The sequence below is a fragment of the Anser cygnoides genome, chromosome 1 (assembly GCF_040182565.1).
Source record: "Anser cygnoides isolate HZ-2024a breed goose chromosome 1, Taihu_goose_T2T_genome, whole genome shotgun sequence".
NCBI classification, from domain to species: domain Eukaryota; kingdom Metazoa; phylum Chordata; class Aves; order Anseriformes; family Anatidae; genus Anser; species Anser cygnoides.
The window spans coordinates 1,738,078-1,765,963 of record NC_089873.1 but is presented as its reverse complement, the minus strand read 5'-3'; the positions used below and the strand labels follow the sequence as shown (position 1 = coordinate 1,765,963).

Here is a 27,886-nt window from a genome sequence, read left to right as displayed (position 1 = left end):
GCTGCAGAGAAAGGTGGCTCCTTCCCCAGCGCTGCTGCCTGTCCAAGCCCCACAGCTCAGAGCAAGGGCAAGCCGTTGCAGGGCGTTTTCACTGCTCCTGGCAGGGCACAAAAAGCAAGCCCTGCGCCTCAAACTGCCCGCCGCCCTGCCCCGCAGCTCGCTCTGAGCCAGGGGCCGCACGCCTTTCACTCCCCAGGTGAGCACCTCCGAGGCGAAGCACCACCGGCACCCTGCGACGGAGCCACAAAGCAAGGACTGTGTGCTGCTGCTGCCGCTGCTGCTGCCAGCAGTGCTGTTCCTAGAGGCAGGCACTAGGGGCTGGCTGCAAGGAGCGCGCACACACCTACAGCGACAGGCCTTGTGCTGCTGCATCGCCTCCCCTGCCAAAAGCAGCCCGGGGAGCAGCAGGGCCTCAGGAGCCAACCCACGGCAGCCCGAGCCCCTTCCACAGGAGGAAACGCACTGCGCCACTCACGTTTCACCCTGGCAGGCAGAGATCCGCGGGATCTCGGAGAAGAGAGGCTGCTCGTACAACTGAAGTGAATCAGACCAGAGCACAGGACTGGTTTTCCAGAATTTGGCTTTACTTCGCAGTACAGAAATCATTTGGAGCCTTCAGGAGACACGAGAAGCACAGGCTCTGTCATACCGATACCGCAGTGCCGTTTGGTCCGTCTGAGAAGCCACCAGGGTACAGAAAATACTTCCACATCTTGCCTGCTCTGTAATTTGTTCTCTCAATTTTATTAGGATTAAAACACAAAGGAGCCTTAGGCACAGCTGTGTCCCAACCGATGTAAACAGTTTGAGAAGCTTAAGTGGAGGTTAAGTTCTGTGCCCAGAACTAAGCCGACATTTGCTGCTACAATAGATGTGGGCTCTGTCCATAATACAACTTGCCACAGAGTTAGATTGATGGGAGAGACTTTAGGGATGCTGTCCACAATAATGGAGTGCTCAGTTTCTATTTTCCTTGATAATCAGGTTTGAGTGACAACCGTCACATCTACTAGCTCACCAGAAGCACATAATTGTGAAGGATGTTTACAAATGATTAAAAATACAAGGTAAGACACAGCTGTCAATGAGTTATCTCAATCTGCACCAACATCTACGTCTGCAAAAAAAAAAGAAAGGTTCAGTCTGCCTTTCACTTACGAGGTTAGTCATTAAATCAGTCAGTAATTTGCCAGATTCTGGACAGCAGCCCTACTAGAATGAAATAATTAACACATGATATCCAAAAGGGGAACATTACCAGTGCAGTACTCTTCAATCTCTCAGAGATGGGATTACAAAAGCAGGCCTTACAATATTGAATTTCATACAGTGTTCATTAAGTTCCTTATATATTCATATTAGCCGATTTAATTTCTCCTAATTAGAGATTCTCATTACTGCTGCTCCTCCTCCCCGTAGATATCGTTCTTCTTGCGTTTCATCTCTTCAAAGTCAAACTCTGATCCCATCATCCTCTTATAAATATCCTTGATGTCATCGCACGTCGTCTCGAAGTGAGTGGTAGCGTCGTAAGTGCGAGAAATGAAGATCTGGGGAGAGAAGCAGCGGGTTAAGCGCAGGGCCCGGCCCCTCCTCGCGCGCCCCCGCTGCCGCCCCCCCCAGCTCCGCGCCCACAAACCTGGCTCTCGGTTCCCAGGTCAGTTGGTGCAAACAGGTCGCTGATGCTAACGAACCTGAGAAGAAGAAGAAAAAAAGGTTCCTCAGCGCAGTTTTTAAAGCATCGCTGAGCAGCATCAGCGGGAAACCAGCTGGATGAGAGGCCGCCGCTCCGCCCAGCGTGTAAGCGGAGGGAATTCGGATTTTCGACGCCTCCGTGCAGCCCGGCGACGGCCTCCGGGTCCCCGCCGCCTCCGTGCTCCGGGCTGAGCGCTCACCGCAGAGGGGCGAGGTGAGGGGGGGGGGCGGAAGGAGCTCGCTGGGCGCTTACTTCTGCTCGATGGGCTCCAGGAGGTCCAAGGCCGGCTTGATCTCTTTCTCTGGGTCCGCGGTCTCCACGGTGGTGCTGGCGATGGCGATGTACTTCCCCTGCGCCGCCACGTTGTGCGCAGAGGAGATCATGCAGACGTAGATATCTGGGGAAGGGCACCGCAGCAGCGGGTCACCGGGCGATCCCACAGCCCGAGTCTGGCCCTCCTCGGCCCCAAAGCCTCCTCTCCCTCACACGCTCACACCCCCTTTCTGTTCCCCTGACTCTTTCTACCTCCTAGCCTTGTTTAAGAGCGTGTTTGAGCGCAGAGGGGTCTTTGCCCTGCCTCAACTGATGGGTCTGGACACGAGCAGCCCTGCGAGACCCCAAATTCAGCTTCTTGTAGCCGTGGCAGCTCCTGGAAGCAGCAAGCTGACCCCCCACCCGAGGACAAGGGGTGGTTCTGCAGGCCTAAAGCAACGCCGCTGCGTCTCCCCTCCGGCCTGCACGCCCCCTCAGCCCCATCCCACGGCTCTGAAGGGTGCCAGCAGCTGTGTCGAGCAGCAGCAACACCAAACCAACGCCGGAGGGTACGCCCAGGGAGCGGAACGCACCCGGGGAGCAGAAGAGCAAAGCCACACGGGGGTTCGAAAGCTCCGTGCAAGCGCTGCGTGGCCCAGAAGGAAGCCGGAAGGCTTCCCCTGGAGACAAAGCGCACTGGAAGGCCTCCCTCCAGAAAAAGGGCAAGGAAACCGCCCCAGGAGCCGCAGTAAGTGCAGTTTGCTCCTCATCGGACCATCAGAGCACGCACTGTGAGGCCACCCTGAGATCTGTGCCACCTCACCCCAAGCACGGAGAGACCTGCGCGCGCCGTGGGCACGGCGGCCCCCCACGCACCTGATTTCCGGTTGACCTGGTTCTGTGGAATGATGATCTGGCACGAGTTGGCGTCGTTCGTGTTCTTGATCGGGTGGCTCAGGATGCAGATGACCCGAATCACCTGGCCAACCTTCGTGACCCGGTCCGAGACGTAGCTGGGGTCGCAGATGAGCTGTTTGCAGCGAGCGACCTGCGGAGAGGACAGGCGGCGAGTGACCGGCGTGCGGGCAGCCCGGGAACCTGCCGACTCGGGGGAAGCTTCGCGAGCTCTCCGAGGTGGCCGTCCCTGCCCCCGGCCGCACCAGGCTTTTGTTCCGCTGCCAGCAGCACGGCTCTGACAACCCCAGTGACAGCACGCGCTCCGTGAAGCCGGGTGGCCGATCGCACCCTCCCCTCATCGCTCAGGGCACGAGCCCCGCGCTCTGACCACCACGGAGCCCGGTCCTTCGGGGCTAGGACCGTAACTCGCTGCGCTCGAGGCTGAAGCGAGCGGGTAAGGACCGACCGCTTCACACCGGCACTCATTGTCACGGCAATAGTTCAACATTCGGCTGATTTGAAGCCTCCAGGCAGCCTGCACTTGGGCACATCAGTCTGTAGCGTGGATTATCACCTCTGCTGCTAGCCAGGACGTGTCATCCATACCCAGGCAGGACACGTTACCCTACCGGGGAGGGCTAAGCTGTCCTACAAAGCTCACGCTGCACTTGGAAGCACATTTATAGCTTCCCAGCAGCTTGCAGCACTCTCGCTAGTTAGTTTTCTGCCGCCGGGTTGAGAAGAAGCTGTGGAAAAGCCAGCAGGCTGAGCAGCTAAAGCTTAACAAGGGCAGAACGGTTTCATGCCCAGGTTAGGCACGCCACGCAGCTCCTTTCCAGTTTTGCCAGCCTGATTTATTTAGAAGGCGACCTTGCTGCTCCCTCCAGACCTGCTCCAACTCCGGGACTGCTGCACTGTGCTCCTCGCCATCAAGGCTTCTTGGTGAACGAGCTGGCACAGAGGAGAGCTCCGCCAGCCGAGCAATTTGGCTTTAACGAGCCTTTGTTCAGACTGACGGCTGCCAGCCTCAATTCTGAGACGTGGGGTCACGGGTCAGTAAAGAACCGGAGGGTACCGTACCTCCCCTTCAGACTTCACGCCAACCACTTTGCCGTTTTCTATCACAATTTCTTCGATGGGCTTGTTCAGCATGTAGGTGCCTCCGTATATAGCACTTAGCCTGCAGGAGTAAAGCCATTGGAGCACGTTCCACAATTTATTTGTTTAACAGCCCTCCCAATCCCTTATTTCTGTTCCACTTGGACAAACCGCACATCATTAGACTCAAACCTCTTCAAAACACGCTGCTTAACCACCCAGGCAGCGGCTGCTGCCGGCCGTTCCTCCTGCAAGGCACCAGCCAGTGTTCGGAGGGAGTTGCAGGTGCCATCGCAGCCAGCCAGAAAGGGTCTGCTCGGCACAACGCAGCCACTTCAGCAGCACAAACGCCACCAGCTATGCCGGGGAGGCAAATCCAGCTTCTTGGACAGACTACGTGCTGCGAACACTGCCTGTCTGAGCAGGCTGTAACTACCACCACTCACAAGCGGCAGTAAGCAAGCCCAGGACCAGAAACGTCACACGAAGAATTGTTTCTTGACCGAGACAGCACGAGAACCGTTAACAACGGCAGGATTTTTACGCAGCATCGCGTTCCAGAAGCCTGAGCACCAACCCCACACACCTGATTCCCCCCAGCAAGGTGCCACGGCAGGGCTGAGGTAACTCCGGAGCCCAAAGGCAAGTTCTCACCTCGCAAATCCCTGTGGCAGCTCTCCGAGGCCGTAGAGGGGGTACAGGTACGGGCTTTTCCCGTACCGAGCCAGCGACTCGCTGTAGAGCTTAATCCTGTTGATTGTTTCTTGGCACGGTTGATCTAGATAGCTGGAGAGGGCAGTTGCAGGGTTTGCAGCGGTTCACGCAACCGAGGCTTAGAGCAGAACGCGCTCAGAAAACTGCAGCTTTCACTTCCCGTGACGTTCCCTTCCCCACCCTCTGGCTGCTCCGGGCAGGAACTTCCCCAGAGGTGCCCTTCCAGAAGCACTTCACGTCACAAGGGGGTTTCACTCAGGAAGGAGACGCCGCGTCAGCCCCAGGAACCCACGAGATACAAACACCCCATCAGCACAGGGCCCGGCGTTTTAAGGTCCACGCGGCGCCCAGGGACGGACGCTGCAGGGTATCCCCGCCCCCTAATCCCACAGGGCACGAGCTGCGAGCCCCGAGGGCACCCACACTTACTCGTCAGTCCTGTACAGCGCGAGGGCATGGCCCGTGAAGTCGATAACATCCTGCCCCAGGTCGAACTTCTTGTACACGTCACGCATGGTGGTCTTCTTGGGATCGACGCCCTCAAAAGTTCGGGGATCGTTCTCGTCAAAGTTGGCAACGTACACGAGGAATTTCCTGAACCGGCGTTTCTCAAACAAGCCCATCAAGCCTGAAAACGAGAGATCGTCAAACTCACGAAGCTCCTAAACAGCTTCTCTCATTGCCGCAGCCTCGCCAGGTTAGCTAGAAACCTCCGCTGGAGTCCAAATTTCAAGTGTGAGGTTGCACAAGGCACCCCTTTAAGCATTTTAATTCTCTACAAATTGGAGAAGCGAGACCGGGCCTGCTGAAACGTGAAGGCGAAGGCGGCACCAAAGGCACCTCCTCCTCCTCCTCCTGCCAGCCCGAGCCTCCGAAGAGGCTCGCTGGAGGACAGCGACGCGGCCAAGCTGAAGAACAACCGATTGCTTCACAGCGGCACCAGGGGTGTCTGTCACGAGGAAGGCTGCGGCGTACAGACGAGCTGCACACAGGGAGCCTTATTTCCAAGCGCTGCTTTGACCGCACGATGGGTCTCTACAAGTCACGGACCGCCCTCTGCTAGCTCCTAACGCAGGTCTCTAAGCTATTAGGAGCAGTAGTTTTATCTCCAGAGCGCAATTTAGGTAGCCGACAACAATTAAGATCGAGCTGGGTGCCGCGTGGAATTACTCATTCTGGTTTGTCTGCTGACAAACGCGACATTTTTCACACAATCCCATCCAGCAAGGACCCGACATTAAATATTTCTGGAAGATCTGGAAGCAAAAGGTTGCATTCGGAGCTTGTGAGGAAGTAAAACGCTGCAGAGCTCTCCTTCCTCAAAAGCTCCACGAAAACAGGAGCTCAAGGCTCAGGAAGCCCAGGACCCACACGGCAAGTGGTGCCTGAAGTCAGACGAGACGCAGAAGAATCGTGTGCTGAGCATTAACTTGTTACAGTGACGAAGTCTACGCGCAGCACCACACGGACAGCCTAAAACCTTTTTGACATGAGCACAGATGAAATATTCTGGTATTTGAACCCGTCTAGGGATGACGGCCGCGGCAGGAAACAAAGTCACGTGCAACTACTCACTGGACGCCAAGGCTTCCGCCTCAGTGGAAGGAACCTTGTAGATCTTCCCTCCCTTGTAGACAAAGCTTCCCTCGATCACCTTGAAGTCTAAGTAGCGAGTGACTTCTGTGTAGAGCAGCATCTTTACCAACTGGCCTGTGAAGGAGGTTGGGCAGAAGTCAAGGGGTTGCTCAGGAGCCAGAAGATGAGAGGAGGCCAGCGAGGCGGGCGGTCCGTCCAGCACAACGAAAGCCCCCTAAGAGCAGCCGCACACCCACCCAGCTCTTACTCCTTCGCGTAACAGGCAGGGAGCAGCGGATACTGGCGTGCTGTCGCACAGCTTTAACGTTTTCTCCCAGGCAGTTAAGAGCTTCCTTGTTATTTCTGCGGTTTCCACCAGCCCTCCTGCAGCACGTTAACGCGCTGCTGCTCTGCTCCCTGCAGTCCGTTCACACTCGGCGTGACCAACACGGTCGTGTCTTTGGCCCACAGCAGCTTCTGCGCATTAATCGTCCACCGATTTACCCCAAATTAGTCCCTGCCTTACCCCCTTACCTCTCACCACCCAGTCACATCCCCAGAAGGGCGCTGTCCCTTAGGAGCACGCCTCGAGGGACTTCTAGGCGAGTTAGAAATAAGCCGAAACTAGAGTTGACGAACCTTGACCGGAATCGACCATTCTCCCACCGCACGAGCCCTGAGCGGGGCTGGCCCTACAGAACGCACCCATCCCCTCCTGCTTCAGGGACGTGAGATTCCAGTAGCAAACGCTCAACATTTGGCAGCGAGCTGCCCCTGAATTGGTTTCCGCTGATAAAAAAAAAACTTCGCCGATCGCGGATTTGGTCTAGAAGAGCTGTCTCAGCACCAGAGCTCCCAGATTAACGAACTCACGGCACCAACAAGGGGTGCCAGTCTGCAAGCCGTACCGAAGGAATAAAGGGGGGTAAGGAAGGGGATTCCTTCCTAAGCCAGAGAATAACAACAGTGCAGGAGCTCATGGCATTAACTCTGCCTACAAATGCAGACACTTCAGGGGAGGATGCTGGAAAAGGGCCGTTAGAACCCAAAATACAGGCTATGACTGAGCGCTCCGAGCTGGAGCCACCTCCCGAATTTGAGAGGCGCGCAGCCAAACGCAGGAAGAGCAGGAATTACAAAGACCTGCCCACGTGCAGGCCAAGGGAAGCGAGCTTCCAGCAGCTCCTTCATCAGCGCCACCTCAGGCCCTTTGTTCGATTCCAGCCCCGGCCACACTGACCCAGGCTGAGGGTCCCAAGCTGAGCTCAGGGGGCAGACCGGGGAGCTGGCGGCGCTCACCGTTAGCCATAAGGAATTTCGGAATTAGGTCCACGTTCCAGTCTCGTCCTCGTCCCATAGATTCCGGTGGAGTTCCCGGTAGATTAAACCTTTTGTAGAGCTTGGGAGAGAAAACAAAACTCGTTGGGGCACACGAAATCCACGCGGGCGGGCTCTCTCCCCCACATGCACACACTTTCCGCCCCCTCCTCTCCCCAGCAGGACGTAAGCGAGCTTTCGGCCAGGGTTTTAGTTTGGGTTTAACTTTTGACGCAAATACACAAAGCGCATCCAGTGAGCTCTTACAGTAAGAATCGGGCAGCATTATTTTCCTCACCCATCCTTTCTTCCTCCAAGGCTTAAAAAGCTCGGCAATTTACGACCTGCTGAACCAAAACACCGTTTAACGCGGCTAAAGGTAACCCGAGCACAACGCCTGCCTCGGGAGAGGGCAGCCTCTGCCACGAACTCAAAGCAGATTCCCCGGTTTTAATATTTTAAACATCGTTGTCTGGCGCGGGGCTGCCATCAAACGTTCCTCCTCAAAGGAAACCCTTAACGAGGAATTATTTTGGATCTGCCCCGGGAGAAAAGCCCTCTCTGCGTGCCCGGGGAGGACGCGACAGCCGGGTGCCACCCCCCGTACTTACATCCTCCAGGGGCGTGATGGACGCGCTTTCCCCTCCGTAGTACGAGTTACGATCCATGTGCAGGACTTTCTTCCCGTTCACCGACATGATCCCGGAGAGGATGCATTCCTGCACGGAGAGGGAACAAAAAGACGCGAGGAGAGGTTACCTGCCCTTGAGGCTCCTTCCGTTTGCGCTACCGACGCGCTCTCACGGCCTGCTGCGCGCCCCGGTTTGAAGGTTCGGGCAGTCCTTTGGAGAAAGGCACCGGCTGCCTCGCTCCGGAATCAAACCCACAACCTGAAAGACTTCTTCCGCTCGGGACGGATCAACCCGCTGGGAGGCTCGCCGTCTGCAACGGGAAGCCAACCCAGGTGTTTAAACCACGCAGCCCAGGGCTCCCCTTAACGAGTTCACGTATTTAGGTTAGGGAAATCTGTGCTCCGAAAGCACCAGCGATCGGGTTAACGACGTTCATCCTCTTAGAGGGGCAGCGCCGGCATTTACCGGTGACACCGGGAGCAATCCTGCCTCCAAGGGCTCCAGGAAGCTCCATCAAGAACCCGATCTTTGGGTATTTGCCACGCAGGACAGCCAGAATTACTCTCAGAGGGTGCAGGTGGCACGAAATTAAGCCATTCAGGAGCTTTATCAGCTCGGCGGGCACTCCGCTACCCTTGCTCTGTACCCCCTGGGATTACACCCCCCCGGCTCGCCGGGTGGGGGATCAGCCGCTACGTCTGAAGGCGACAGCGAGAGGCCGAGCCTAACCTCGGAGGGCCGCGGAGCCAGCTGAGGCTTCGCACAGCCAACTCAAATCCCCCTTCGAACACGACCTCGAGGCTAACCCGGTCGCCAGCCCCCTCACAAACCAAAGGGACGGACAAAAACCTTCGCTGCTTGCGCGCCTGAGAGCGATTTTTGGGGCTTCGCTGAGCCTTCCTGCCCTGCCTCGACAAGAGCAAGCCCCATTACCCGCGGGGATCCAGGCCCCACGGAGCCGAGCGCCTGACACGAGCCGGGTTTGTGATTCCCAACGCTTTGCCCCCAAAGCTTCACGGTCACCACTCCCCACGAAACCTCTCCGCGATCCGTCAGCCGCTCCTTCCCCACCACGGGACCCTCCACGCCATCCTACAAAAGCCCCTCCGTGTTTTTCTGGACGCGGAAGCGGGCAGAGACCCTCCGGGGCAGACATGGCTGCCCCAAATCCCGAATTACAATACTACCAGAGAGCCACGAACCCTACAGCGTGGAGGAAGCACAGGTGGCGTTCACGGGGCCAGTTAAAACGTTAATGATTTACCACCGCGACCCGGGGCTGCAGCGCCACGGGCATCGCCGCCAGCCTGCGCGACTCCCTCGCCTAAACCAAACCCAGAGCCAGCCGCCCCGCTAAAACCTGGGGTTTTCTCCCCCGAACCCCCGTCCCCACGGCCAGCATCACCCCAAAGCAAATCCGGGTTCCCGGAGGAGACGGAAGAGCTCCCCAACGCCTTTTCAACCTCATCTCATGCCCGCCAAACGCTGATGTGGGGATTTCGGTGAGGCACCACGGCGCTGTCTCATCCGGGGCCCCTTCAGCAGCTCCGTTTTGTTCTTGCGGACCCCGCTGAGGCCTCCTGCGGTCGCTTCCCATCGCAGCCGCCGAGCTGACAGCGCGCTCCGGGAGGCACAACGGGGTTTTGGGGTCGTCCTCCCAGCTCAGCAATTCCCCGGCGGCTCAGCCGCGGCTCTTCCCAGCCGCCGGAGCGCTGGGCTGCGGCTGAGGAGCGAGGGCACGGCGCTCGGGGTGCGGAGGGAGGGAACCCAACAGCCTGGGAAGGGCCGGAGACTGCTTGGTGGGGGGAAAAAAAAGAAGGGGGGGAGCTTCCGAGTTCAAAGCCGGGGCTTTCTGACCAGAAACCCCGCGTAAACGGGTGAAACCGAGCGGCTGCCGGCGGCGCAACACGGCGGAGAAGGCTGCGGGCACCCAGCCCGGCTCCAACAAAACCTCGTGCGCAGGTTTCGAGGCGGCACGTCCCATGGAAATCCACAAAAAAAAACCCACAGGGGAGTAAGGGGGGAACCCCGAGGTGTTGGGGTTTCCCCGCTTGAGTCCATCAGTGCTCTCTTCGTCCCACGGGTCGCGGGATGGCCTTTTGTACGCGGAGTCCTTTAGAAACGGAGGGGAGAAGGCGGCTTCGTAGGATTTCCTCCCGCCGATCAAAACCGGAGGCAGCGTCGCTCCATCCACCGGCTCCGAGGGGACAATCCCCACGGCACAACATCCACCAAAAACCCCCCCTTTATTTTCCAGAGCGGGTCCCGGCGCGGCAGGAGCTCCTTCTTCAGCGGGATGGGCACAAACACGCGCGGCTGGGGAGGGTTTCTGGCTTCTCCGGGCTCCGCCGCCTCGCACCCCCCCTCGGCTGCCAGGGGATGATGCAAAGGGGGCAGCGGCGCTCTTCGGTCAGGTCCCGAAGCTCGTGCCGTGCCCGCGCGATTAAAATCCCAATCAGCTGCTGATTAAAAACGCCCAAGGCAACGGCCCTACAGCCGTCGAGGCTCGCCGAGGCCCTGCTCCCAGCAGCGACCCCACAAAGAGGCGGCCGAAGACGCGCGCGGCCTGGCACCTGGGGCCTCCCATCGGCGAAACGTCGTTTCGGGAGCCGGGAATCCCAGCCCGGCGGCCGCCTTCGCTCTTCGTGGCCGCTTGAGGAGCGGAAAGACCCGGGGAGCTCGGTGTCGGGGTTGGAAGGGCCCTCGAAAGACCATCGGGTCCAACGCCCCCCCGCCAAAGCAGGTTCCCTAGAGCGGGCTGCCCGGGCAGGCGTCCAGACGGGCCCCGAATACCTCCAGAGACCCCACAACCTCGCCGGGCAGCCCGTCCCAGCGCTCCGTCACCCTCGCCGGGAAGAAATCCTCTCTCACGTCGGTGCGGAGCTTCCCGGGCTCCGTTTTTTTGCGCTTTGGGAAGAGGGGGGGGAAAAAAAAAAACCCTCCAGGAGAGCCGCCGCTCGCTGCCTCTCCCAGCTGGCGGGATTAGGGCTGTCCGGGGGGGGGTTCGGGGGGTCACCGGGACACGTCTCGGGGCATCTCTCGCGGGACGAGTGCAGAAGATGGGTGCAGGACGACAGGTAGCCCGGCGGCAGCAGGGTGCAGCACCCGAGAATCTGGCCTCGTCCTGCTCAGGCAGCAGCGCGGACCCACGGCCTTGGCACCATCCGAAGCCCGGACCAGGGTCCGCCTTTCGTCAAATCTACACGGGCGGCCGTCGGCTGGGAATTAAGCGCGGCGCTCGCCCGACTCGACACCAAGCCTCGCTCTGAAGCGGAAATTAACATTTTAACGGGGGCTCCCAGCCGCCCCTCGCTAGGGCGTCATTTAGCAGCTTTTTGTATTTCATCCCCCCCCCCAAAAAAAATCTCCTTTCCCTGCTTTGCTGAAGCCGGGCGCGAGGACAGGTTCCCCAGCAAAGGGTTCCCGACCGACGTCGGCCCCGCCGGCTCAGAGGAGCGGCAGGTGGAGAAAAGGGATGAAAGGAAGGGGGGAAAGCCGGGCTCACCCCGCAGACCGCTCCCCACCCCCGGCACATTTTATTCGGGCCACCTCCCGGGTTCGGGGCGCTCGTGCCCGCGCCGGGAGCGGTCTCATCAAGCGGATCCCGGGGCAGCAGCCACGCCGCCCGAGCCCCGTGGGGGGGCGGGGGGGGGAAGCGCGCACGTTCCTATTCCCCGTTACCACCGAGAGGGGAAAAAAAAAACACCTCGCGGGCAGCCCCGAAGATCCCTCTTTGTCTGGCCACCTCTCCCAGCTAACCGGAGGAAACAAAGGCAGGAAAGGCGATTTAACGGGCACCGAGCCTCCTCCCCACCACCACGTTGGATTTTCTTCCCCCCCCCCCACCTCCTTTCCTCCAAACAATGCCCCCAAAACCCTCGCTGCACCCGCAGCGCGGCAGCAGAAACCCTCCCCCCCCCCCCCAAACCTCGCAGGCAGCACCGCTGCCATTTTATTTCTCTCTTTTTTTCCTTTTTTTGTTTTTTTTTTTTTTGTTTTTTTTCCCCTTTTCGCAGCCTGCAGCGCATCCTCCGCAACAGGACAAAGCCCCCAACGCCGCGCCCCAAGACGAGCGCTGTCAGCTCTCCTTTTTTTTTGGGGGGATACGCAGAGGGATGACCGAACCCCTAAGCGGCAGCAGGAGGCGCGGGGAGGGATTATTATTATTATTATTTTTTTTTTGGGGGGGGTGAAGGGGAAAACCGAGAGGGATTTGTGAGAGGCGTGCGGGGCTCGCCCGCGGCCCCATCCCCCTCCTGCTGCAGTCAGGGCTGGCTGGCGAGCTGCAAGGCTGCAAAGGCGGAGCGGTAACCGGCTCTGCCTCCACCCTAAGCCGGGCTCGGCTCCGGGGAGGGCGGCGCGACTCCAGGGACTTGCATCCAACCTCGGCTATTTTTTTTTTGGGGGGGAGAACGAGGGAGAAATAATCAAAATGAGAAAAATAATTAGAAATTAAAAATAAAAGCAGGCGACGCGTCCCCGTCCGTCCCCCGCCTCCGCCAAAGAACCGCATTTCCTGGGGCCTCCTCCTCCTCCTCCTCCCCGGGAGCCTCAGCCCCGGAGGGTGCTGAGGGGGGGGCTCAGCACCCCAAGAGGGTCTGGGGGGGCTGTGATAATCCGGGGGGATTATTGGGGAAGGGAGCATGGAGGGGCTGTGATACCTTGGGGGGATTATTGGGGGGGGATGGGGGGCTGTGATAACCTGGGGGGATTATTGGGGAAAGGGATGGGGGGGGGTGATAACCCCAGGGGATTATTGGGGGGGGGGGGGGGGGGGAGGATAATTTAGGGAGATTGGGGAAATGGATGGATGGGTTGCGATAACCCGGAGGGATTATCGGGGGGGGGGGGGGGGTTGTGATAACCTAGGGAGATTGGGGAAAGGTATGGGTGGGTTGTGATAACCCGGGGGGATTATTGGAGGGGGGGGGGGTAACCTTGGGAGATGGGGGAAAGTAACTGGTGGGGGGGGGGTTAAAAATGGGGATTGAATGCGATAAAATGGGGAGATTATTGATACAATGGGGAGATTATTAGGGGAGGGTGATAACCTGGGGAGATTATTGGGGAAAGGAACAGAGGGGGTTGTGATAACCCGTGGGGATCTTTGGGGGGGGCTGTGATAATCTGGGGAAATTATTTGGGGGGGGTGGCTGTGATAATCTGGGGAGATTATTGGGGAAAGGACTGGGGCGGGGGGGCTGTAATCCAGGGACATTACTGAGGAAATAAATGGGGGGGGCTGCGATAATCCGACGAGATTATTGGGGAGGGGGTTGTGATAATTTGGGATGTTATTGGAGGGGGGCAGCGATAACCCGGTGGGATTATGGGGGGGGGGAGCGATAAAATGAAGAGATTATCGAGGAAATGACCCGGGGGGGGGCTGTAATCCGGCGGGATTATTGCGGAAAGGAGCCGGGGGGGGGCTGTAATCCGGCGGGATTATTGAGGAAAAGACCCGGGGGAAGGGGGGGGGGAGCCACGGTAAACGGCTGAAGCCCGGGGGGGGCCGTGAGGCGCGGCGGGGCCCGGCGGGGCGGCGGCCGCAGGCCCTGGGGCGGCGGCGTCGGGCGCTGCTCTCACCGTGAGGCCGGTGCCCAGCACGATCACGTCGTACTCCTCGTTCATGGCGGCGGCGGCTGGCGGGCGGCGGGGCCGTGCTGGGGCTCGCTGGGGCCGTGCCGGGGCGGAGGAGCCGGGGCTGAGGGAGCGGGGCGAGAAAATGGAGCCGGGGCGGGAGGGAAGGGGGGGGGGTGAGGGGGGGGGAGGAGGAGGAGGAGGGGCGGGCTCCGTCGCCTCACGGCCCGCCTCGCCCCGCCCCCTCGCGGCTGTCAATCACGGCGCGGAGCCGCAACGCTATTGGCTGCCGGCCCCGCGCGGCGGTGCAAGGGGCGGGAGCGGCGGCGGGGGGGGGTGCCGCCGGGTGGTCGCGCGCATGCGCGGCGCTCCCCCCCAGCTCCCGAGGAGGAAAAAGGGGGGTGTCACGTGACAGGCGTGCAAGGGGCGCGTGCGCGTGCAAGGCGCGCGTGCAAGGGCCTCGCGCCCGTGCGCGTGCAAAGGGCGTGGGGGCGCGCGCAGGAGGCGGGCGGGGCAGCGGGAACGCGCCCGGCCGTGCAAGGGTGGCCGTGCAACGGGCACGCCCCCGTGCAAGGCGCGTGCACAGCCCGGCGGCCCCCCGTGCAAGGGGTGTGCGCAGCCAGCGGCCCGCGTGCAAGGGGCCTTGCACGCCCGGCACGCTCACGGCTTCCCCCCCCCCCCCCCCCCCCCGGGGCTCACCCGTGCCCTCCGGCTGCTGTAAGCCCCCAGCCCCGGGGGAGCAGCGCGTTTTGGGGAAGTTTGGGCATTTTTAGGGCATTTTGTGGGTTTTTGGTGTTTTTTTTCCCCCCCTCCGTGCCTCTGCGCTGGCTCCGGGCAGCGTGCCCGTAAAGGGGGGCCGGGGGTTTTATGGGGTTTGGTGCCCCTGGGATCAGGGGGGTAACGGGAGCAGGAAGCCCCCCGGGCCGGGTAGGGCTGAGCTCCGCGTCCTGCCCCCAATTCCTCCCCGGCCAGGCGAGAAAAAAAAAAGATAAAGATCTTAATTTAGAGCATTTGGGAGAAGTTTGGCCAAATATATTTTTTTCCCTCTCCCCTAAAGGTGCTTTTTCTCGGCCAGGGCTGCGCAGGGGTTTTTGCCGAGGCAAATTCTGCTCCCGAGGCGCCACGGGGTGGGAATTTCCTCGCTCGAGCAGAGCTCGGCCCCATCCTAAACCCACCCGGGAAACGCGGGCCGGGTGTCGAAGCGCGACGCAAACGCAGAGCGAAACGGAGCCGGCTTAGAGGCCGCCTTTTTATTTTTTTTAAGGTCCATTTTCCCCCCTGCGGGCAGCAGGGCTGCGGCTACAAGCGTTGGTTGCACCTCGCCGTCGCGCGCGGACCCGGGGGGGAGAAGCGCCACGGGAGGAGATCTGCGATCCCAAATCCCTCTTTTTTTTTTTTTCCTCTCACATCACTTACGGCAGCGGAGAACGGGTCCCTTAGGGCCGTAAAAACGGCCCAGGTGCCGTCTTCTCCTTCGGGACGTCCTCCGCGCTGACGCGTCCCACCGCGAGCTGCGCGGGATCCCATGGTTCGAGCCCCGCAGGCCCCCGGGGATCATCCACGGGGCACCTCCCTTCCACGGTTTTACTCTGAGGAGCCGCGGCCTCGGCTGTTCAGAGGCGCCGGGTGCCGCAGGAGGAGAGGCGCGGTCCAGCCCTGAAATTTGGAAGGGAAAGAAGCGCCCAGAATTCACACAGAGGCGCTCGGTGCCTACAGCCCGCGCCCGCCGCAGCCCTTCTCTCCTTGCGGCGACTCTACTCGACGCGCGTTTTTCCTCCCCAAAAAACACTCCCCAGGCGCCAGGACTGGTTTCCCCCCGTCCCCCAGCTCAGCCCTCGGCCAAAAATCCCGCCGTCGCCTTCCGTGGGGCTCATGAAGCGACAGCTAACGTACCGCGCTGAAACGAAGCGGCTTTTTTTCTCCCGGGGGGGCCTCAGGCGCTGACATCCTGTTCTCCGAAAACCCGGACGACCTCTGGCTTCCTCGCGAGCTGCCGTGCCAGGGTGCCTGCGCTATCCGGGGCGTCCCGCAGGCCAGCGCCGAGCAGGATCCGAGCGGCAGCCGCGTGCTGCCCAGCGCACGCCGCGTGCAGGGCTGGGGGGGGACACGGGAGGGAACAGGGATGTCAAAAAGGAACCGAGAGCCCGCCAGGTTCAGCCTCGGCCCGCTTGAGATGCGAGCGGTGGATCCCCGGCGAAGGGGAACAGAAGGAAGGCGCTGAGGGAGAGGAGTGACTTCGTGCGCCGCAGAGCCCAGCCAAGCTCAGCTGCCACGGCCGTCCCAGCGGGGTGGCGAACGCCACACACCCAGGGACCCCTCTTGTTCCATGCCATAAAAATAAAAATCTTATCACCCCCCACCTCCCTGTGTCAGGTTACCAGTCCGTCAGGCAGCATTAAGTTGGCAGAGCCGAGGCAAAACAGGTTTGCAAACGGATCGGGAGCACTTCAGCCAACTGAGTTCGTTGGGAGTCACGGGCAAAGGGTGCCCGCGTCAGGAGACGGAGGCTGCGCGACAGAGCGGGCAGGGCAGGAGGGCCCGCGCCAGCTGGGGGGCTCCGTACTGCTCTGATTTCACAGCGACGCGCAAGAGAGCGGCTCAAAAAAAGCCTCTGGGCGTAAGCGGGGGCCTTTACGGTCCGGGGCGCCCTGCCAGCTCGCTCCGGGGCCAGGCAGTAAATCTGAAAGGTTTCCGTGCAGCAGAGAGCATCCACCCCACAGGAGGAGGCCGAAAGAGCCCAGCTCAGATCCCTCGGCCAGCCGGCACGCTGACCCGGCCCGGCTCCGGCCTCGTTCTCCGGGCCTAATCCTGCGCGGGGGGATGAGGACGCGATGCTGAGGGTCGTTAGGTCCCGCTGCGAAGCCCCGATTTACACGCCGAGGGGGTGGAGGGAGCCCAGCGGAGCTCGAATTTACTCCGAGGGGGCGGAGGGAGCGATGCGAGACCGCTCCCGCTCGCCACTGAAGCGTGTTATTAAGCAAACCCAAAGGCTGGGGAAGTTGCCAATTTTGGCAATGGCCGAAACCACGTATATACACTCTTTTTTTTTGAGAGAGATGCTGATGCAAGAGGTACCTCACCCTCTCACAACGGGAACGCCAGCTCACTGCATCGCTATAGCAACTGTATTTACCTTCGAGCTCTCCGTTGGCTCGCGAGCCGTTCCCAGGCGGTTTGATAAAGGCTAAAAGTTTGGGCAGTGGCGTCTGCCTGCCTGCCCTGACAGTCCCCGAACCGCCTCGTTTCGACCACGTTCGATGGAGAGGCACGGGGGCATCAGCGACGCTGAGCGCCCCAAAGCTTCACGCAAAAAGAAGCAGCTGGGTAGAGAGAAGCCCGGATTAGCGTGCGGGTTCTTCCCGCAGCGGGGGAGGCCTCAGCGCAGGCTCAAACACACCGTTAAGACGTTAGAAAGTGCAGCGGAACGAGAGCCTGCAGATGAAAGTTGAAAAAAAAAAGGGGGAAAAAGGAAAAAAAAACGGGCTTCATGTGTCGGGCTGCTCCGAGAGCCTTTTGCGTACACGCATCTGGCGTCGCCTCGCACGCTCCGCTGAGCGCACGCGGCGCGGGCAGCTCTGGAGGCCGGGCTCCCGCCCCTAAAGCGCGCGCCCACGTGCGCTGCGGTGCAGGGCGTGAGCGGGTAACTCACCCGAGCGGCCTTTCCCGTCCTTCGCGTGGATGTCGGCGCCCAGGGACAGCAGCGTCTGGATGGTGCGCGCGTGTCCTTCCTGCGGGGGTGAGCGCGGGGGTTATTCGTCCGGCACGACCAGCCCGCGCAGCTTGGCCCTTGCTCAGCGTGCCGTGCGTGCCCCCCGCCAGCGGTTTTGACCCAGAGGCTAAAAAGACGGCGAGAGGCATCCCAGGAGCGAACTTGTAACGCGATTTTAGAATTAAAAGCGGTCAGTTAGGACCGGCAGCGCTTAAAATCCCGCTACGGCGCAGGGCTGTCTCCGGTGGTTGCATTGAAGCCCAGGTCTGGGAGGAGGATTGCGTCCCCAGCGCAGCCCCCACGCCCCTCCAGCGTCTCCTTAAATAAATCCTCCCCCCCCCCTAAATAACACGCCTCATTTTGTGATCCCTTCTTCGATGCAGTGAATTAGCCTTTGTCACGTGGCACGAGAACGGAAAGCCCGTTATTTTTCCCCCGTTATCGTAGCATCGCGTTGCCCCCTGCTCAAGGCTCCCACGCACACCCCCTCTCAGCGGCGGCGCCGGCGAGCCAGGAGCTGCTCCAGCTGCCACGGCCCTGGCAGCAAACGTCATTTGATTCTCATGCATTTATAAACGCAAAGTAATAAGGAAAGGGAATTAAAAAAAAAAAGAAAGAAACCCCGCCAGCCAAACAAACGACGCCGTAAATACGAAGCGACACCGAGCCTCGGGAAGGGAGAGAAAGCCCTCGAATCCCTCCTTGAGCAGCCGCTCGCCGAGACAGAGCTGGGAGCTTCTCCAAGGCACGTTACCGTCCCCCAAAGCCTTGCTGCTGAACGTACCCTCGGCAACCAGAAGGGCTTTGAACGCGGCCGCTCGGAGCGCGAGGAGGGGAAGCTGGGAGAAAGGCCGCCTTTGTGGGCGACCAGCAAACGCCACGGCTGGGGCCCGCCGGAGGAGAACGCTGCTGCCAGCGCTCGCGGTAAGCGTCAGTGACGCTTTCGTAGGAGCGAGACACGGGGATGCTGCTTCGTTCCCACTACAAAGCCCTGGGCGCTGCACGTTAGGGCTGGTGAGGTTTAGGGCTGAGCAGGGAGGTTTCCTCCGGAGCAGGGACCTGCCCTCGCCTCGGGCAGCCAGCACGCAGCGGGGGACCCGGGGGGGGGATTCCTGGTCAGCAGGGAGGATTTGGGGATCCCCTCCGCGGGCCCTGGGAGGGTTGCGGGACCCGCAGCCCGCCAGGCCGAGCTCCCTGCACAGGCGTGAGACAAGAGGAGGCGAAAACTCCAACGGCTCGGACTGGAATTCAAAACAGCTCCAGTGCGAAGGACACCGATAAGCGCCGGGAGCTCCCTCCACCTCTCCGCATCTCCTCTCTCACGTCTGGCCACGGGCAGGCCAGAATCTGACCTCGGGGGACAAAGAGGTGCCGGCTCTCAGCTCTTTGTTGTTTTTTGCAAGAGGCTTTGCCTTTTTCTGTGCAACAAGCTGCTGATAGCCCAGCTTCCAAGCCACCAGGACCCGAATCAGCGGGGCAGAAAGAGGAGGAAAATCTGAGCAGCGATTCGTCCGTCCCTACTCTGCCAGGCGAGCGAGAAGACGCTGGTGAAGAGCTCTCCTCTCTCGCGAGCTGTTCGCGTCCACAGCTCCCACTAACGGGCAGGGCGGGCTCCTTCCAAGCACCACGTTTTGGTCTGAAGAGGACGGATCGGAAGGGTAACTCTCACCAGGGATGCGGGCCGAGCCCTGGCACGGCCGGCTGGGTGAGCGGCAAGAGGAACCATGCCCTGCTGCCACCCACCTCCGCTCCCCCGCGGTGCCGCTCGGCCACGTGCCCTCAGCACAGTCAGCAGCAGGATTTGTGGCAAACAAAGCAACTCGGGCATGTGTAGAGACAGCTGGCCACGCTTACTGAGGGGCTAAAAAAACATCAGACAGGGCGCGGGACTGGCCAGGAGCAGCCAGTGACAGAGGATGAGGCAGCAACGTGAATCCTCCGTCAGCGGAAGCACCTAGACCAGCCTGGTTTAGGCAGCGCACCAAGCGGCAGAGACCGCGCGGGGGAAGCGCGAGGACGGGACCAACCTTGGCCGCGTAGTGCAGCGCCGTGAGGCGCAGGGCCGTCGCTCTCTCGTTGACCCCGACACCCAGCTCGGCCACCAGGAAGCGAATGGCTCCGTCCTGCGCCGTGACGGCCGCCCGGTGCAGCGCCTGAGAGCCCAGAGCATCCACGGCTGTGGGGCAAGCCTGAAAGAGAGGGGAGAAGGAGGGGGGAAGCGATGAACAGCCCGGTCAAACCTTCGGGGCCGGTCAGCAGTCTCATGTCTGGTGACTCTCTTCAGTTTGAAGCACGTATGTCGGGTTTCGGTTCTTTCAAGCAGCAAGAAACAACCCACCTCCAACCCCCGTGGCGGCGGGGAAGAATTTGGACACAGGTAGAGGGAGGGAGGAGGGCGGAGGACCTCATGAAATCTCTTCTGGATGCGACCGCAAAGACACAAACCCAAGACGGGTAACGGAAGTGATATCCAGTGAGCTCATCTTAAAGGATATCTTCCAGCCTCTCGGCGTGACTCGAGGTTTTATAAAACCTAGAAAGTTTCACTGCCATTTCATACCGCCATTAGCGTTTCCAGCGCCGGCTTCGTGGCCGTAAGCCAGAGCTCCAGAACGAGGAAATTAAATCATCTATTCCATCTTCACTGTCCGAAGTGAGAGACTAAAAACGTGAGCAAGTGCTTTGTACTGCAAGGACCGTGTGAGCAGAGACGAGGGCCAAAACATCCCCTGAAATTAGCAAGTATTTACACGCTCAAACACGACCCGGGCATCAAGATGCCTCTGCCGCTCTGTGTAGATGCGTGGGGCTCACGGACAGCCGAGCCCACCAGTTTACGGCCTTGAAAAGTGTGGTTCCACCTTTCCTTCTCCTGGGAATCGTGCTCCTGGCCCACTCCGGGCAAGCCCTGTCCCCTCCTGCCTCTGAATCTCCATCCTCCTTCCCCAGCCAGGGGACAGATCCTGTCGCAGGGCGCCCAAGGGCGGGCAGCAGGACCGCTCCTTGCCTGGCCAAACCTCACTCACCCGCGGGGAACTTGCCTGAACGGCTTTGTTAGGGTTTGGTTACGAGGGGCTCGCCTGTCCTGGGCGGCTTCAGCTCCTCCTGGGGGAGGGGGGCGAGGTTTCTGGCACCTACCCGGTGTTTTTCCAGGAGCAGCCGGGCAACGTCGACGTGCCCGTTCTGGAGAGCGTCCATGAAGGGAGTGACTCCACAGCTGTCCCTGCTGTCCGGTTTGTACTGGCACCTGGGAGGGAAGGCAAAAGCGAGGACAGAGCCGGCGGTGGTTCTAAAACCCTCCCTGTCCCAGGCGCTTGGCGTTGGCGGGGCAGCGGAGCAGCAGAAAAAGACGAAAAGCCTGCCCCGAAGGCCACGCGTAAACCTGCCTGGGTTTATTTTATTTATAAACCTGCCTCAGGGCACGGGCCTGCCGGGGATTTGGGGGGGTCAGAGACGTGGCACTCAGCTGGCGCAGCTTGCTCGGGCTCCGCAGAACCGTTTACATTTCCCCTGCCCCCTGAACAGACGGTTCTGGGAGGAGCAAGGTGTGCACAGAGGGAAAACCCGCTCCTCGCGAAGCAGCGCCACGTACGAAAAAAGATCTACAATCAAAGCCCGCAGGTCTCGCCGAGGTTTGAAGCTCCGCTGAAATGAGAGAGGAGTGAATCAAAACGGAAAGCCTGGCTTGAATCGCAGGGCTACGTTACCGCCGGGCCGAGCGCGAACATGAATTGCCGAGGCTAGGATGAGCGGGCTAACGGGTGCTGCGGCTGTGGTGCTCGGGGCAAGCTGCTCCAGCTCTGGCAGCGGGCAAATTGGGTTAGGAAAGCACCAGGCTCCGGATGCCTGGGGGGGCACGGGCTCATTTAGAGCCGCTTGACAGCGGTCTCCCAGGAGCCGCAGCCTGGAAATAAAAGCCTGGAGGAGCCGCACGCCCCGAGCGAGCTGCCGGGAAGCTCTTTCCCTTAACGCAGGGCCTCGGCCACGTTGGAGGCAACGGGGATGAATCAGCACGGAGGAAGAGCCGAGTTATACAAGCGGGGCTTTAGGGCACCGCGAGGTCTGAGCCCCGCCAGGGAGCGGGCTCGCCGGGAAAGGCCCGGCAGCGGCCATGAAAAACCCCAGGAGGAAACGGAGACGGGCTCGGGACGGGACGGGGAGCGGCCGCGCAGCCGGGCTTCGAGCGCAGAAACGCCCTTTGCGTCCGGGCAGCTGGCACTGGAAGCGAGGCCGGGGGGAGAAAGGAGAGGCAGAGCCCGCAGCTGGCGCCGGAGGAAGCCCGCTTACCGCTCCAGGAGCAGCTCCACCGCGTCCCTGCGGCCGTGCATCGCTGCAAGAGACAGAGAAAGAGACAGAGAAACCACCGGTAATTTGCGTTCTCACGCCACCGGCCGCCTACGGGGGAACACGATCGGGCTTCTGAGCCTTCGCGACGCACGGAGGAGGTCCAGGAGGCTTCACGTGTAAAGCTTCTGCTTTCCGTTTGTAATTAAAGCAGTGCCTCCGGGTCTCAAGCCTTCCTTAACCCCTGTTCCGATAGGGAAATAGGAGGTAAAGCGGGGGAAAGGCACGCACGAAAGCGCTGTCCGCTTCTACCTGCGGGCCGCACGCGTGAGCGTACGTGTGATTAAGCTGGCACAAAGACCATTTCTTGCTAGGGGTTCGTTAATCCCTGAGGCGAAATCTGGGAGAAGCAGCGAGAACACAAAGCCGGGAGCTGCTGAATTGCTCCCCCCCCCCCCCTCAGGCTCCCCATCGCTCCCATCTCATCATCCTAACGAAGCATCCTCGCCGAGACCGCGGCTCGGAGGAAAAACAACAACAGCGGGGGAGGATCTGAGCATCACGCACCAAAATAGCCCTCTTTTTAAAAAAAAAAAAAAAATAAAATCACATTACAGCAATGAATGGACAGCTTTAATGGGGCTTTTTTTTTTTTTTTCCCCCTGCAGGTCATTTTGCAAAACCAAATGAAATAAATTGTAGGAAAAAAAACAACAACAACAAAAAAAACCATCCAGCCAAGCTCAGGGCTGCAACGTCAGGCGATTTGCTCCACGCAGCAGAAGCAGAGCCCCCGGCAGACGCGCGTTCACAGCGGTAACCTTCAGATGCGGCAGCACACGAGGCGCTCCTCGGAAGCCCGGCGAGGGTTCCCGTCCTCCCTGGTCGCAGCGGCTGCGGTTTCCTGCTCCCTTCCCATTTACCACCCCCCCCTTCACCTGAGCTGACGGAAACAGCGGCAGGGCCGCACCGTGAGGAGGATTTCTGAGACGGGGGCTTTAAAACGCCCAAGCTGCCTGGTAAAAAAAAAAAAAAGACAAAGAGCCACAAAAAGACACAAATCCGTCCTTCAACAGCACCAGAGAGGCGAGAAAGCTGCAGTGCTCGGAGCCGGCAGCACTCGGCTTCCTCTCATCACGTCTCCCCTGCTCTCCTGCCTCAGGCTACGGATACACGAAGCAGCGAAGCCCGAGGAATCGACCAGAGAGGGAAAAAAAAAAATCGCACGGGGAGAAAATTACCCGGCTCCTAGGCAGGGATAAGCGTGCCAGGAAGCCAGCTGGGCCGGTCACGGGTTAACGCGCTCATCTCCACGCCCGGGGATGGAAATTCACGGAGGGGCTGACGTGATTTCCCCCGGCGGCTCCGGTGTCGCCTCCGGCCTTCGTCTGAGCAGGGGGCAAATTAAGCAGGGGGCAAAAGGTTGAGGAGCTCCGGCCCTTCCCGCTGCTCCCCTAAAGTGTGGTCCAGGGGCTAAACGCGGCTGGAAAGCGACCCAAACCCCGCACCGACGGCTTTGCGGTGGGGAAAGTCAAGCGGAGGGGCGGAGATACCCCCAGGTGGCATCACGCCGCCGCCCCCTGCACCCCCACGGCCCAAGCGCCGCGAGGCGGGAAGGACTCGAAGCTCCAGGCGCTCCCCACGAGGGTCCTCAGCCTGCTCCTGATCCCGGCCCCGAATCCACAGCCCAAGAAATATGGGTGGAGAGGGGCCGCGCGCCCGGCCCGCTGCTGCAGGCGCGGAGACAGAGGGCTTGGGATGGAGCGGGGAGAGGAGAACGCACAGCCAGGCGAGGATTTCCTACTCCTCCCTCAGCCGAGCTGCTCTTTACCACCCCGCACAAAACATCAGCCGACAACCCAGCTGTTTTTCATGCCCGGGTTGACCCCGAGGGCAGCTGGAGACGGAACGGGGGACGACAGCCGAAGGGCGACGTAGGCAGCGGATTAATCGCGGCACAACAGGGGGCTCCTCGCCCCGCCCGGGGTCTTTCCGGAGAGTCGGTCCCCGTTACGGTCCCCGGGAGATGAATTCAGGCAGCCACGGCTTCGAGCGGCGCCGCCCCGCGCTCACATCTCGGATCACGCTGGAACGAACGAGCCAGAAAGCCGCAAGCCAAACGCCAAGCGCCTCTGGGTTCGGGTAACCGTGGCCTTCTCCCTGCCGCCACGCCAAGCAGATAACGTTTTCCGCCGGTTTCAGGGCTTTTAAAAACGCCCAGGTGTGCTCGGAACCCGGCAGGATTTCCGGGAACGATTCGTGGCTTTGTACGGCGGCGAGGTGGAGCGCGCTGCCAACGTCCCGAGCTGCGGGAGCTCGGGTCTGTCACAGCGGGTGACCATGAAATGCTCCTGGCCCGAATCCAGCACCCCCAAGGTACCGGAGCTGTTATTCACCACAAAAACGTGCTTTGGGCGCAGGCAAAAGTCGGAGGAATGGGAATCGAGGACCAGCGAGCCTCACGAACCTCACAAATCTCATGAGCCTGGGACCCCGCGAGCTCTGCCACGCCATTAAGAACCACCCGGCCTAATTATTCCTGCTCTTTATTTATCTCAGAGCAGTTAAAACGAGCGTCCGTCCCGAGGTGAAACCCCCGCACGGACGTAGCGGGGCGCCGTTAGCCCACGGAAGCTCGGAGCGGTGAGCACCCAGAGCCCGCCGCTAACCTCCCCTCCGTTTAGCGTCGCTCGTTTCACCGTTCCTCCGCACTTCCGCATCGAGATCGGCTCACCCCGCTTCCCCGCGCGAAACGGGGAGGGAAAGCGGAGCGGCCTCCTGTCCTCCAGCCCGCCCCCTCCCCTCTCGCGGCACCCCCTTACCCGCCGTGTGCAGCGGCGTCCTCCTGGTCGCGCTCTCCGTGTCCCAGCTGCTCGGGGACGCCGCCAGCAGGTACCTCAGGACCTCCCCGTGGCCCTCCCGGCTGGCGACGTGGAAGCAATTCCAGCCGTCCTTGTTCTTCAGCAGCGGGTCGGCTCCGTGCTCCACGAGGTCTTTGATCACCTCCAGGTTCCGCCTGGTGCAAGCCATCATCAGGGGGGTCCTAAACGAAAGGCGGGGTGATTAAAAAGGGGGGAGGGAGCACTGCGTGAGCCCGGTGGCTTTCGTTCTCACGGCTGAGCGCGAAGCTGGGGGTTTGAAGCTCTCCGTAGCACCTGTAGCCAGTCCTAACCGTCCTCTGGGGAGCTACCCAGGGGGAAAAACGCCGTCCTAAAACCCCTTGGAGGTAGGAGACTTCGCTGGCTGAAGGCAAAGACCGTCCCCAAGCAGAAGCCGGGCGCTTTATTGTCTCACCTGCATTCAGAAGTTTCTGGGCTCGCCGCGTGCTGCATGCGGACCGCAAGATTTTTACGGCGCTGCGCTTTCACGCAGGTAACGCGGGAGCTGTGCAAACGCATCGCCTGGATTTTTGGGGGGGGGGGGGGATCTGTCGAGCCTGGCTGGAGCCAGAGCAGCTGGTTTGAAAGGGACGCTTTTCAGAGCTTTGTCCTGGTTTATATTTCAGGTATTTTTGGTATTTAAAGAAGACTTCCACGAGCTCCCCGGCAGAGCAGCTTCTCCGTCCCGCGATCCCAGACTGCGCGTGGGAAGCCTGGAAGAAGGGGTCAGCAGGTCCCCCCGCCAAAGAAACGCGGCCAACGGCGCGTCTTACCCTGCCTCCAACCCCACATGCGGCGGGGACGGCGTTCTCGCACCCGTAACCCCCGTGCCGCACGTTAACAACCACCCCAGCTCCTCCAGGGGACCACGGAGGTAGGCGTGAGCTGAGGGCTTACTCTAAAGGCAAGGCGGGGGTTACGCGAGGTGCTGAGCCCACATCTCCCGTGTTCGACCCTACTCCAGCGACTAATTCCACTGGCCTCACCAGCACCGAGACGTTTTCCTTGCCTGCCGCGTTATCTAACCAACAGGGCGTTAGGCACGATAAAGGGTTTAACCGCCGCGGGCGTGAGCTGCGCTCGCCGTTCTAATTATTTACGAATCTCACCCGATCCTCTGGGTGCGCACACAGGTCGGGCGGAAAGCTCGAGCTGCCCCAGAGGCGGCGAAGAGCTCTCCAGCGCGGAGATGCTCCATCCCGTCCTCGCCAACCCCCCGTACAACAGCTGAGAGACGAAATAAAGCATGATAAAAAGAAATCCTCATCCCGAAAAACGGCACGGGAACTCCTCCCGCCGAACAAAGAGCTCGTGGGCCTAAAAAGCTGTGACAGAGGTTTGGCTTCGACGTTAGGATAAACGCCCCAATTTTAAGGCCGAGAGAAGAGGTGAAGTCTCCAGCGGGGGAGATTTTTTTTTTTTTTAAGAGATCAGACACGCGGCTGCTGGGGGCGGCAGGGGTAGAGCTGCAGGCCCGTCGCGGGAAGCCAGGCGCGCAATCTCTGCCTTCCTCTGCTCCCCCCCGATGTCAGCTCGACGCCGGCACAGCCTCTGATTAGCTAGCACGGGGACCCCGCCTTTGCGTTCGTGCCGCTTCGGCTTCAGGAAGGCGTTCGCTTTCTTTCCCGAGGTGGCAGGCAGAAAGCTCCTGCCCCGGGAAGGGAACCTGACAGGTACGTGGTGATTTTTTTTTATTAGCCAGGCCCATCGCACGCCTGCGGAACAGACCTCGGTTTTTTATTCCCAGCGCTCGTTCGCTCATCGTTTCGGTGGTGTGTTGCTCACAAGGCAGGCAGGAAAAAGCCCTGAAGGAACGAGCTGTTTCGCGGGTCACGAGGCCATCGTTTTTATCAGTAGCAAATCCGACCCAAGATGAAGAAATGGAAATAAAACAACTTCAAAATGAGGGTCTTTGTGATTGTTATTACAGTTTCAGAGGAAAGGGGCATAAAAAAAAAAAGTGAATCAGTATCACTGATTCCCGTCGTATGGGAGAGAAGGGAAGAATAAAAGCTTCTGTGTGCATCTATCTGAATTAGATCTGCTAAGGAAGCAGTAATTTGCAACCTCGGCGATAAGCGTGGGGGAAAGATTGAGAGGGCTGTAATTAAATTACAAGATTTGCACCCCTGGGAGCACGGAATATCCTGAGCTGCATGGGACCCACGTGGGTCATCGAGTCCAGCTCCTGGCTCCACGGAGGACCACCCAAAAATCAAAGCAGATGCCTGAGAGCGTCGCCCAGCTGAGGTCTCCCCTCAGTCTCCTCTAAACCGAGCAAAGCGAGCTGCTCCTCGTGCATCTTGCCCTCTAGACCCTTCACCACCTTTGCCGGAGGAACCAAAACGGTTCAGACGCGGCTCCAGACGAAGCCCAGCGCCCACCACCTACCAGTCCGCCCTTTTCAAGGGATCCACGCTGGCTCCCCTGGCCAGGAGGTAGGAGACGCACTCCCCGTGGCCCATGGAGGCGGCTTCGTGGAGGGGCCTCTTGTAGTCGCCGTTGGCCGCCTCCACGTCCAGCGCCAGCTCCTCCAGCAGCCAGGCGAGGAGGCGGAGGTGGCCGTGCCGGGCGGCGAGGTGCAGCAGCGTGTCCCCCGAGCGCCCGCAGCGCTGCCCGCCGGCGTCCCCGAGCCGCAGGGCGTCCTTCAGCTCCTCCAGCTGCCCCCGACGGGCCAGCTTGAAGAGACGAGGCTCTTCTGCCATGGCCGGGGACCTGAAAAAAGCAGGGAAAATTCAGGGTTAGGGATGGGAGGTGCTGGTGGAGAGCCCCCCCGTCCTCCCGCCCCGAGCAAGCCCCTCGCTGAGGTGTTTTGCTGAGGGAAATGGCCGCCGAGGGGGAGCTGAGGTTTCCTCGCCCCGCCTGGCCTGAAAAAAAAAAGCAGAATTTTGGGCTTTCGGAGGACGCGGGGATTTCGTTTTTCCTCGGGGAGGCTCAAAGTTTCCGAGGTGTTTTCCTCGGGGAAACCAGAAGCGTTATTTTCCCCTCAGCAGCTTCCTCCTTCCTCAGGGAAAAGGAGAACAAAACCAACCCGAACCCGGACCCGGCCCTTCTGGCAGGAGCACCGGAACCTTCCTTCTCCTTCAGGAGAAGAGAAAATTAAGAAGAGCAGGATTTCCATTCCCCTCAGAAAGGTCAGCCCAGAAAGTTCCCTTTCCCTCAGGAAAAATAAAAATAATAATCCCTTTTCCTCAGGAAAAGATACTTTCAAGTTCCCTTTTTCCGCAGGGAAAATCAAAATAAAGAATCCTAT

The 27,886-nt window shown here is 60.2% G+C and overlaps 2 protein-coding genes and 1 long non-coding RNA gene across 17 annotated transcripts in view; 1 reads left to right on the top strand and 2 right to left on the bottom strand.

Annotated features, from left to right (window-relative positions):
• Positions 1-563: 563 nt before the first annotated feature.
• GDI2 (GDP dissociation inhibitor 2) lies at positions 564-13,948 on the bottom strand. Its single transcript, XM_066998154.1, has 11 exons — positions 13,768-13,948; positions 8,161-8,268; positions 7,532-7,631; positions 6,233-6,367; positions 5,087-5,285; positions 4,598-4,729; positions 3,926-4,025; positions 2,825-2,996; positions 1,949-2,093; positions 1,640-1,694; positions 564-1,550 (listed from the first exon to the last, which is right to left on the bottom strand). Exons 1-11 carry the CDS (start codon positions 13,810-13,812, stop codon positions 1,395-1,397), a joined length of 1,347 nt encoding a protein of 448 aa, XP_066854255.1. The 5' UTR covers positions 13,813-13,948; the 3' UTR covers positions 564-1,394.
• A 1,048-nt stretch (positions 13,949-14,996) lies between these two features.
• Positions 14,997-27,886, bottom strand: part of ANKRD16 (ankyrin repeat domain 16) — a 15,217-nt gene continuing 2,327 nt past the window's right edge. For 7 of the 15 annotated variants that reach the window (XM_066998368.1, XM_066998457.1, XM_066998416.1 and 4 more), the window contains exons 2-8: positions 27,025-27,348; positions 24,577-24,797; positions 20,609-20,717; positions 19,498-19,659; positions 17,411-17,489; positions 15,655-15,855; positions 14,997-15,272 (exon numbers count right to left, since the gene is read on the bottom strand). In XM_066998368.1, coding sequence (XP_066854469.1) covers positions 15,695-15,855; positions 17,411-17,489; positions 19,498-19,659; positions 20,609-20,717; positions 24,577-24,797; positions 27,025-27,348 — 1,056 coding nt within the window. In that variant the 3' untranslated portion in view covers positions 14,997-15,272; positions 15,655-15,694. Of the gene's footprint in view, positions 15,418-15,654; positions 15,856-16,894; positions 17,194-17,410; positions 17,490-19,497; positions 19,660-20,608; positions 20,718-21,757; positions 21,801-24,576; positions 24,798-27,024; positions 27,349-27,886 lie in introns of those variants that run through there. The other 8 variants (XR_010832071.1, XR_010832075.1, XM_066998332.1 and 5 more) reach the window with 5 other exon arrangements.
• LOC125182653 (uncharacterized) lies at positions 24,792-25,893 on the top strand. The gene is made up of 2 exons (XR_007162831.2): positions 24,792-25,126; positions 25,260-25,893. It is a non-coding gene; the product is annotated as an uncharacterized lncRNA (long non-coding RNA).

Coding starts and splice junctions, on each gene's coding strand:
- GDI2 (XM_066998154.1), bottom strand. CDS start 13,812: ATGAACGAGGAGTACGACGTGATCGTGCTGGGCACCGGCCTCACG. Junction 6,368..7,531: donor GAAATTCCTTATGGCTAACG/GTGAGCGCCGCC, acceptor CCTCCTTCACAG/GCCAGTTGGTAAAGATGCTG. Junction 4,026..4,597: donor CTGCCACAGGGATTTGCGAG/GTGAGAACTTGC, acceptor TTACTCCTGCAG/GCTAAGTGCTATATACGGAG.